This window comes from Grammomys surdaster, unplaced genomic scaffold, assembly GCF_004785775.1.
Source record: "Grammomys surdaster isolate TR1022 unplaced genomic scaffold, NIH_TR_1.0 170, whole genome shotgun sequence".
NCBI classification, from domain to species: Eukaryota; Metazoa; Chordata; class Mammalia; order Rodentia; family Muridae; genus Grammomys; species Grammomys surdaster.
The window spans coordinates 13,524,524-13,535,929 of record NW_021604618.1 but is presented as its reverse complement, the minus strand read 5'-3'; the positions used below and the strand labels follow the sequence as shown (position 1 = coordinate 13,535,929).

Here is an 11,406-nt window from a genome sequence, read left to right as displayed (position 1 = left end):
ATGGTATGGTATGGTATGGTATGGTATGGTATGGTATGGTATGGTATAGTATAGTGCTTTTTAGGCTTTTAGAGGCTAATAGACACGTTTGTCTTTTTTATTTTGTTTCAAAGACCAGATTAAGAAATAACCAATAGAAACTAGACCATAGGTCTGGTATCACATAGATCTCCAGACCATTTGTATTTTGCTAATTGTATGGGTACCTCCCCAACTTCCTCCTTCTTTTTGAGATTTGCAGATTAATTATGTGACTATCTGCTTCCTTGCATGTTGGGAAGCTAAACATTTCTAAGTTGGTGATACCAGTTATGCTGTACTTACATAGTTATAAAGGCATTGCCCAGGAACACAACGTATATATTAATATCATATATATTTGAGCAAAATCACCTCCTGGGTTCAAAATTAAGTACACGAATAAGTGGTCTCTTCATTTGTGCATTATTAGTCTGATCCAAAATTGCAGTAGCTCTATAAACAGCTCCAGGTTATAGCACAAGCTTACACTGAAAGTCCAATTATTTAAAATGTCCAAGTTTCCCCTTCCTGACATCTGTTGGTAAGCCATCCTCTAAGTTCATATCTCTAGCTTTCTATTCTGTCCTGATGAGTTTTTTAAAAAATCAAACGGGGTTTAGATGATATATCTCAGTCATTAAGTACTTGTCCCTAAATCACAAGGGCCAAAGTTCCGTCCCCAGACTCCAAACAAATAGTGCAATGGCATGTATTTATTATCTCAGTACTGGGGCAGTGGGAGACAGGGGAATGACTGGAATTAAGTGGCCAGTAAGCCTAGTGTACCTGCTGTGCTCCAAGTCAAGGAAACACCCTGTCTCTAATAACAAGGCAGATTGTATCCCTAAGGAATGACACCTAAAGTTTTCCTCTGGTTCTCTACACACAAACATGTGCACATGCATCCACACACAAGCACGCATAAACATATAACTCACATGCACACAACACCCACACACAGAAGTTAATTACACTATTTTACATTAAATAAATATATATGATCCAACTTCTATCTAGCAGCAGAATGTCTGCAGTGCCTGTTGGCTTTATGTTTTGATGTGATAAGCATATCGTCTGTGCCTTCAGACACTTTATCAGCCAACATTCGTGCTGGGTGTACTTTCCCCATGTTGCATAAGAGAGAACACCTTGGAGTCTTTGGTCTAGGAATGTGGCCTGGGACTCTGCCAAGCATCTCCCTTCAGCATCATGGTTGTAGATTTCTCAACCATTAGATTCTATGTAATATAAGAGAAAGTAGTCTGTGTTTAAAAACACATCCAAGAAATAAGTGCACACATGAGAACATAGAGAAATGTGTTTCAATTTGGGCCTAGTTTCAGGTTTCAATGGCAGAGGAGTCCACAGAAAATATAATCTCGGAGACAGAAGCTCTGAATCTAAGACTGATGAGTAGGTGGTAAAAAAAACTACTGAATGAGCCTCCCTTTCATGTCTCATACTCCGTCTCTCTTTCTCTTACGGAGTGGTGGTGGGGTGGAGGGATATGCTTTTTTTTTCTCTTTCTTTTTTCCTGAATAAGAATGTTCTCCGATTGCTCCTAGGGATAAGCGCTTAGAGCACAGTGACTTTCTTTGGCTACAGTGCTGTTTGTTCTTTCTTACCACACATGGCAATACTATATTTACATACTATATTCAGTCCCTAAAATAGCATCTCCACTTGTACCCTAAAACTTGAAGGCATTAAAAAATTCCACCAGTAAGTTTGCAGTTTCTGTCTCAATCAACTTTAATGTATCAAAATTTTCAAATATAATTTTATGAGTGAAGCAAACTATGCACAAGAAGTTTTATAACTAAGTTAACTAAATGGTTTTTATAATAGGGACTGGGGAAAATAAATATTATTAAATATTTCCTCCAGATTCTATCTCCCTGCCAGCAAAACCAATGAACACCTATTTCCCCTAAAACCACTAGATTCTTTCACCAACTGCATTGACAACTCAAAATCTCAGGCAATTTACCGCTAAAGAATCTGTTCGTTCCTTCCATAGCTCTACCCAGTGTGTCTCTGTGGTACTCGCACTGTTCTGGATGCTGATGTGGGATCATGCAGAGGTACACTAACTAAACATAAAGTTTTGTCACTGGGGAGAAGTTTAAGTCAACTTATAATTACTGGTTCCTGTTTTTAAAACATTTTGATGCTACTTACTGTTAGGTTGAGATTATCTTTATCCACTTATTTTTACATCTTTTATTTTCCTTAATTTTGAGGGGAAGGGTGCAAGGTGAGTAGAATGGTGTTTAAAAATCCCAGTGTACTTATTTCCCTCTATTTTATTCTTAAATCTTCTCAAATCATTAAAGTTAAAATTAGATCAGAGATGAAAGACTTTCCTTAAGATCTTCCCACTTCATTTATTTGGTGTTATTATATCTCAGAAAGTGGAATGAATAGCCTGTGGCAAAAGAACAAAAGCAAAACCTTTGTATTCAATCCTACAGTATAAACCCTTGAAAATGACAAATAAATGAGAGAAAGAGAGGGGGAGGGAGAGAGGAGAGAGAGAGAGAGAGAGACAGAGAGAGAGAGAGAGAGAGAGAGAGAGAGAGACACAGAGAGACAGAGAGACAGAGAGACAGAGACAGAGAGACAGAGACACAGATACAGAGAGAGAGAGAGAGAGAGAGAGAGAGAGAGAGAGACAGAGACAGAGACACACACACACACAGAGAGAGAGAGAGAGAGAGAGAGAGAGAGAGAGAGAGAGAGAGAGAGAGAGAGAGCACAACCTTTGATTCCTGGCACCCAATTTCACATTGACTAACATGTTAAAATTCTTAAAGGTCTTAGTGCGTAAGTTGAGTTGTGGAGCTGCTTGCTTTGAAATCCACCTGCAGTGATAAATGTTACCTGTCTCCCTCTTCCCTTCACACACACTCCTCAAGCCTGCACAGGGTGTCATAGAAAGGGAGTTAGTAAAGATCCATGTGGCAACAAGCCAACTTACTGGTGAGGCTGGGAAAATTCTTTAGTAGGTACTATGATTTCAATGTTTGATGAATTGCTTAAATTAATTTGAAACATTTATCTGACTTTCTATTACATAATTACCAAATTTCATATAAACTAGTTCAAATTTTAAAAAACAGGCTGCCGTTTTGGATTAAAAAGAACAATCTAAAGTACAATCATGTAAAAATTTTTTGTATTTCCTGGTTATATTGAAATTAAGATATCCTCCTATGCCTGCCTTCCCTCTAAAAAAAATGTGGAGGCATATCAAAACCACAGAAGGTCGTCATAAAATCCCAGTCAGACCAAAGCAACTGAGATGAAAGCACATTTAAAAGTTCCAAGGTTCTGTAAGCTTTCAAAATCAGGACATTACAACCATGACAACCAATGAAAAGTTCTTTCAAGTGAACCTTTGGGGAAAACTACATAACATTCATTACTCTCTGGGAACTTTGGAAATAACCTTTTACTTTATTATGCCTGCCACTGAAGCTTGTAAATTTATGTTACTCCCCTTACTCTCCTAATGCAACCATCCTTGAACTTTGGGCCATCTATAAATGAAACTTCAGGGCAACCAGCTACATCCCAGCCATCCACTATGTTTGGTCAGATTTACCTCACCAAGAGTGTGTCTCAGAGTTTGTATCTGCACTTTGGTACTTACATAAATGAAACTTGCCATACTGCTTGTAATTCATTCATTCTTTCTTTCATCTATCTATCTATCTATCTATCTATCTATCTATCTATCTATCTATCTATCTGATAGCATTCCCTTCCCCCTAACAATTTTCAAATGCCAACGCAATTACTGAGTTTCATCATTTTTTTCATCTATGAACAATGACTCCATAATTCAATAATTGGGTCCATAACTTTCTGGAGTTTTCAGTATGCTTGTGATAGAGTGATGGGAGTTTAGTAATTCTTTAGAATATAAAATTATTCAGGATTAAATAATCTCATCCCCAACTGGAAGGTGGAGGGACTTTAAGGATGCACTTCCCTAAGTTTAAAAGTACTGAAGTGTTAGTAATGTTTCCAAGGGATAAATCCCCACACCAGTGACAAACGGATTTCATTTGCCAACATCATTTATTGCTTAGCATTACTCCATACTAGACAGAATAAATGGAGGCAGAGTGTAACCAATACGTCTACTCATTCACTTCTGACGCCCATCTGTGCATGTTATCCATCCTAATAAAGAAAATTTATCATAGTGCAACTTAATGTGATTATCCTTCAAATGGCTTCTGCCTCCATTGAACAACAGCCAACATTTTCAAGTTGGAATTCTGCAAAACTCTCTTCTGTTTCCTCTTTAAAATGCAGTTCACAGCTTGAGATCACAGAGCCTGCCAGGGGCTGAATGGCTGCACTAGGCGGCTGAGAGTCCTTCAATTAAGCAGCAATTTTGCAATTAGTGGAAACGAAGTGCTCCATAACAATTGTTTGAAAACAAGTTGAGACAAGTGAGCAATTACCCTATTAAAGAGATATACTCACTTTCACAGGACTAAAAGTGCCCCCTCACACAAACTGAAAGCGTCCCCACAAGGAGAAAAACACAGGCTGGAAATTATATTTTAATCATTAAAATGAAATCGGTACAATGTAACTGCTGCAGTAGGAGTGTGCCTTTCATAAAATGCAGAGGTTTAGCTGTCCTCCTCTTTCTGTGTTCTGTCTTCATTCAGAAAAATCCACGACTGCTCTTTGCTCTACTCTGGGACTAAATTCCTACATCTTAAATTCTTAATGAACTATTTGTGTGTGACCTTTCCTTCCAATGGTGTACATCTCAGATTCTCTTGATGATTAGAAGATAGCATCTATAGAGCCCAAATCTGCCAACTGTGCTACAACTTATAACATATAGGGATATAGAGTGTGGGGGAGGGGAGGAAAGACGGATTTTACTGAAGGCTTCAAAGATGAATCCAAGAAAGAATAAAAACAAGCTGGTTGCTATACTATCAGGTGGGCGTGCTCAGCCTGCTCGGTGTGCCAAGCTACAATCCAGAGCTATTTATATTTGGAAGAAATGAGATTATTGTGACTATTAAAAAAATTAGACTCTTAAAACATTACAGGAAGCTGGGAAAAGCTTACATTTTAATGGTGCCCCCTCTAAAAGAAAATCCAAGGCTTTATGCTAGGATTTTAGAAATTTACATTTACATTTAATATGATTTCTCCCTCCCAACAAGTCAAGATGAATTAGAAATAACCCAGCTCCTTTTCTCTCTTGGGACCTTTAGATTTAAGCATCAATTTACATAGTATAAACGTGCACTAAGGTGAGCATGGCAGCAGTCTGGGCAAATGATCACTTTCTAGGTTTCTCTTGTTTGCAATTAAAAGGGTACATACTCCCAAGGCATCCTAAAGCAGATTTCCTAAATGCTTTAATTTCTAGATGCATAAAGGTTTACAATCCTTTCAAATGACCTTAAGTAGCGCCCAAAAACAAACATGATTTCAAACTATGAACTTAGCTCTGAATGGGCTGTAAGAGACTCTAGACGTGAAAAATGACTGCTAGTCTGTTTTAAAAAATGTTATGTCTAAGTGTGTCTGCAATGGTCTAATGCTTCAAGATGTGTACGTCATGGACAACAGTCTTGTTTATCTGGAAATAATTTCTTTCTTCCTGAATCATTTATAAACAGGAAAATTTTAATGACTAAAACAGTTCTCTATACAACGTGCACTCTGTGTCGTTGTATTTACTATTAATATTTACCAATATTTATCCCATTTTACAAAATAACATAGAAGAAGAACAGAAAACAACTTTATGATTCTGGAATTCCAATAATGGTAACTACCATATTTCAAATTCCAGTAGAGATTACGCTTCAACAAGTGTCTCTGTCCTTTTTCTTACCTTCAGAGGGGGAAAAAAAAGAACAAAACAAAGCCTCTAAATCTTATGAAAAATCAGGGAACTGCAGTAATTATTTTTAAAACTCCCTAATGTTATTTCATCCTCTGCGCCCGATTAAGCCTATTATGTGTAACAGCTTGAACCGCTCTTGTTCTAACCTCAGATACCTCCGACCTGAAAACACTGTCGCAAACTTGCAGGGGACCGACCGGATGCTTAGAGAAATCAAACTCGTAAATAAAATAAATAAATAAATAATGCAACAAAACAAAACAAAAATCAATCGTAGGATCAAAATGGCTTTTGACCTTATAACTAATGTATAAAAGAATCGATTTTTGGAGAAGAATTAACAGAGGGGTATATTTTCAGTAAGCTAATCCAATTGTTGGGAAGGGGGACTCATTTAGCCTTTCATACACAATTAGATAACAATGACCGTTCCTAATTACACACTGCTTTTTTTAAAAAGACAACTTCTAGAAGGATTAATAAACAGGCGAAAACATGCTTCTAGCCAAGAACATCCTGCATTCTTGTGAGAAGGGGAAAAAAGTTCATTGGTTGTGTTGACGCTGAGGAGATGGATATGTTAGGATGCCGGTAAGACCCTAAAGTAAGATCCAGAAAATCCAAGAACCTCGTCAATGGTATCTCAAAGCACCCGGCAACTCAAGGAGAGAAACGCAACAAGTCAAAATTCCGAACCGAGCCGCACATCTCAGGAAGCTGGTTCCAAACACCACTCAACAAGTTTTTCCTCACACCCCCCACAACGACCAGCAAAACTGTCCCTAAAACACTTCCCCACCCCCATCCAAGAAGCCCCAGTAGCTACTCTTGCCGGTGTGGCCAGAAGAGGGCACCCTCTACCTTCCTAGCTCAGCTCTCCTGGCCCTCCTCTCCCTCCTCCTTGACTCCTCCCTCTCTCCCTCCTGCTCCCCCGACCCTCAAGTGGATTTCTTAGAGCAGGCTCCACCCCCAACTCACGAATTGTTTTCACTAAAACACTAGTTCAAACCCGCAGCCTGTGGCGCACCCCCGAGGAGCCCCGGGGAAACTCCCCGGGCAGCAATTTCCCCTTCTTTCTTGTCATCAAGCACAAAGCCCCCATCTTCAGCTAATCTTCCTACGCTTGGGTCGCTCATCCATTCCTCCTCTTGTTTCAGTATCCCTAGAAACCAAAACTAGCCTCTTCATCCTCCTTAGACACCCAACCTACTCCCGGATGAAAGTCAAAACTTTCACTTCCGCAGGAGGATGCACAAAGGGAGGTGCGCAGGATGGACAGAGGGTCGGATACAGGCTGTCCTGGAGTTTGTCAAACCCTTTCAGGCCTCAGCGACAAGAAAGGTCCCAAGTTTTCCTAGTTACATTGACCTTGGACCTGTAAGTAAGCTTTGGTAATACTCCCCAGAGAGCAGGTGACAGTGAACAGCCTGTTGTGATACCCAGGAAAAGAGATGAGGGCAGAGGGCGCCAAGACCCACTCTCGGACTATACACCACCCTGGCCCAAATCTGCGTGGAGAGTGCCTAGCCAGTGGTAAGGGGATCTCATCCCAGCTCCGAGTCGGTGCTTTCCGTCTGAGCCCCCTCGACAGCTGTCGCCCTACATCTCTCTCACCACCCTTCCTCGTCTGCGGGAGGACTTCGGGGATCCCCGGGACGTAGGCTTAGCTCTCATGGTGAAAGTCGTCCTCTTCCCTTGGCCTTTTCTCTCGCACTGAAGGGATTCCCAGGGTCGCGCTGTCCCTCGGGGTCGTGGGCTCCTAGGAGAATGCTCCTCAGGAGCAACCCCGCCCCTCTGCTGTCCCGGGAAGACAGTGAAGCCGGAGTTATGCGGTCCCACAACTTCTCAGTCCCCTAGCCAACTTTCCGGGCGCACGCGCCTCCGGCTCTCGCGCTTAGCCCCACGCCGCGCAGTCGCCTACCTCAGGGTCCACACAAAGCTCTCGGATCCCCGGCAGTGGAGTCACATTGTTGTCACGCTCCAGGTCCCTGCGCCCTGCCCTGGGCCCCGTGCGCTTTCTCGTCTGCCCCAAAGCAGTGGTGGCAGCTGAAGGAACCCGGTCTCATCAAAGCCTCTCCAGGCGGAGGTGGCGCGTCGCCCCAGGAGGTTTCCTTCTCCAAGCCTGGGAGTCCCGGGCGCAATGGGAACCGTGCGACAGCCAGCCAGCGGGTGCGCCCCGGCGCGGCGGCAGCGGCGGGCACCAGGAGCTCAGCCAGCGCCAGGCACTGGGGTCAGACATTATTTAGCTCTTCGGTTGAGCTTCGATTGGTCAGACAGCGCCGCCCCTATCCCCTCCCTGCTCCGCCGCGCCACCGATACCCGTTCGGGGCGGCTGCTTAAAGGGGACGATGCGCCTTTTCCTTGTGGGGGCTCAGCCCTCGGAAGCCCTCGGGGTATCCCTGATCGCCTTGCATCGGCTTCTCTCCATTTACTCGGAGCCCGGTGCTTAAACCCAAAGCTCAGTGCATGCCCTCTGCGGTCTCCGATGAGTGCCCTGGGCTAGGAGGGGTGGTCGAATCCCAATTCCTAGGAACCCTACTTCCCGCAACGTGCCCTAGAGTAAGAGGAAGCGTGTGTTACTCCCACGCGCCCAAATCTTTCTCCCCTGCTTTGCAACTCTCCCCATCTTTCCCATCCTAGCACCCAAGTTCTGTGGGAGAGGGCTTGCATCCCCCACCCGCTGCCCCAGACACACCTTCCCGCACCTTCCCGCACCACAGAGCTAGAAAAAGCGAACACACAATGAAACTACATAGAGTGTGCGGGGTTATGGTTTACTCCGCTACCTTAAACACACCGGCTTAACCAGAGTTCGCGCCCTGACCTCTCCGGAGTTTGCCTAATAGAATTCAATCAAGATAATAACAGTATTTTTTATTAATGAATAACCCCGGATAGCATTACACCAAGTTACTGCTTCTAGCCGTGAAGCCTAGGCAATAACAGACCTCACTAAAGCCATATGCTTCCCAGCAGACTAAACGGGGGGGGTGGGGGGGGCGAGGAAAGAGAAAGAAAAGAAACCCACCTTTTTCAGTCACTACTTGTCAAAGTAAACATCAAGGCAGCTGCTCTGGGGAAGACCGGTCCCCAAGGTTCTAGACTCTTACTATATATTTCCCCTTCTCTTCAGTTAAAAGGGGGAGGGGGCGAGTCTTTGGTGGCCGATATGTACTCCTGTTCTGCAGCAAAGAAGTTAAATTATTGATAGTGGAAATTGCATGGCGGAGGTAATACTCGCACGCCTTCAGCGAGAAGCTCCATTTGATCTAGGCAGAGGCTGGGAGATTTCATGCTAGCTCGCCGGGGGTGGGTGGGGGGAGCGGCAGCGCGAGCAGTCCTCTCCTCGGTGAATGGGAAAGTGGGTGGGAGTCCACGAGAGGGCTCCACGCTGCCTTGACGTGAGCTGTCATATGATACCTCCTCTGCCTCGAAATAGACACTCTAGTGCACGAATTACCAGAATCAGAATTCCGCGCATTTAAAATGATACATCTTTTATTAGAAGAATTCCGTTCCAGGGCATTGCATGCTTTGTAGATGTTTTCACTTCCAGTCCTAGCGAATTCACGCACACAGAAGCCAAGGCTTTCATTATCTAGGCAGCAACAAAACATTAAAAACCAAAACACCAAAAAAAAAACAAAAAAAAAAAACCCAAAAAAAACCCAACAAACCTTAAAACAGGATTTAGGGGGAGGGGTGGGTGGAGTTGGGTGGGTAGCCCACTGAGCCCTCTTTCTCTGGAGCAATGACTGGCCTTTCTCTCTCTCTCTCTCTCTCTCTCTCTCTCTCTCTCTCTCTCTCTCTTTCTTACCTGTAGCTGAGAGATCACTTACATGACTAGGTTCTGGAGAACTATTTTCATTTAGCTGTATGAGAAACTCTGTCAAGTGTCTACCTGGATCCTGCTTTGTTAAACATTTCCCCTCTAATCCAGCCAATAAGTAAAGACTAGGGCAGACCTTTTAATTAATTTATTTATTTAGGAAAAAAAAAAAGAACAAGAGGGCAGTATTGAGCATTGTGCCACAGCCTCTTGTTAACAGAATCACCTGTCTGAAGATTAAAAGGGAGGTTCCTTCTTCTAAGACTGGCCTTTAGTATGGCTGAGGTAGGGCCCAGGGATTAGCATTTTAATAAGCAATTCCTTTACTGACAACTCAAGTCACCAAGGAAGATTAACATATGTGACTCATGGAGGAGGCGAAAATGAGTATCAGAGACTCTTGCACCTCAACTTCTGTGGGCCCTTGTATGTGAATGTGCATCTTTGTGAAATCTGAATGACTTAATCGTTGTCAGGGCATTGCTGTATGACTATATCTGAATGCTTAAACATTAAATTTGCCAGAGGAAAGGAGAGATGAACAGTTCTTTTTCCCATATGTATGTGGTTATCAAGAATGGGCTATCATACTGAATATATGGTAGTGTTGTATACTGAGATTCATTTACCTAAGGGCTGATTGTTAAGAAACTGAACTTACTAACATTTGCTATTTGAGAGCTTCCAAAAACTGCCCAAAGAAATCATTTCTGTTTTATAAGTGAAGAACTAGAGATTCAATACCTCATAGTAATTTAACCAAGTGTACATACCTTCAAAGATCTCAGAAACTCAAGATAGAAATGTCCCCTCCCCCCTCTACTCTTTGCCCTTAAGTAAAGGGAAATCATCAAGAATTCAAGATCCTTCAGAGTCCCTTTCCAAAATGTTAGTCTGGATAGTCAAGTTATTCAAATATATGCACACTCCCAGAGTGTTACTCACAGTTAGCTCTGCCCTTCTGATAACTTTGTGGGGCATGTGACCAATACAAAGGATCCTACAGGACAGATGTTGGAGTTTACTCTGAAATACCTAATCTATATGAAATGTGCAGGGGAAACAGATTGCTAGAGAACATGATGCTAAGCTTGGGCCACCTTAAAGAACTTCTGTTTCTTCCCAGGGTATTGGCTAAGTGCAACCATGATTTCTTCTAATTCTGTAACTTAAGTGGCTACACTATAATCTTTAAAGCTACTGGTATCTCTTTAAAAAGGACTGGAGGAATCCTACTTGAAAATTTAAAAGGTGATTAACTTTAGGTCAGCTTCAAACAGATGTCTCCTTTCCAACTTTACATTTGTTAGGGATGAGTTTTGACCCCAGGTTTTGTAACATGTTGTAATTTACTTCTTTTCCAAAAACTTTGTCGCAAGCAAATGTCTTTGCTAGCATTGCCCTTGCTGCTCAGGTAGATGTTTATGTCAAATCTTTGTTCTACTGAACCTACATTGCTCTGCTAGCACTTCCACTGAAGAAACCGTGCTTTCATTCTGAGACTCTGGTTGGATGGTTGATCTTGTTATTCTCACTCTCCCTTGACATTAGAGACATAAATGTTTGCATGTTCCCTTCCCAGTAGATGATGCATTTTTAGTGAAAAAAAAAAGGAGTCAGAAAGGCAGGAGTACTTTGGGGATAAAAGATCAAGTACCAA

The 11,406-nt window shown here is 42.5% G+C and overlaps 1 protein-coding gene across 1 annotated transcript in view; it reads right to left on the bottom strand.

The window, feature by feature from the left end:
- The window catches only part of Bdnf (brain derived neurotrophic factor), a 34,170-nt gene extending 26,014 nt beyond the window's left edge, over positions 1-8,156 (bottom strand). Inside the window, 1 exon segment of the mRNA XM_028766921.1 lies at positions 7,839-8,156. Coding sequence (XP_028622754.1) covers positions 7,839-8,156 — 318 coding nt within the window.
- Positions 8,157-11,406: the final 3,250 nt, after the last annotated feature.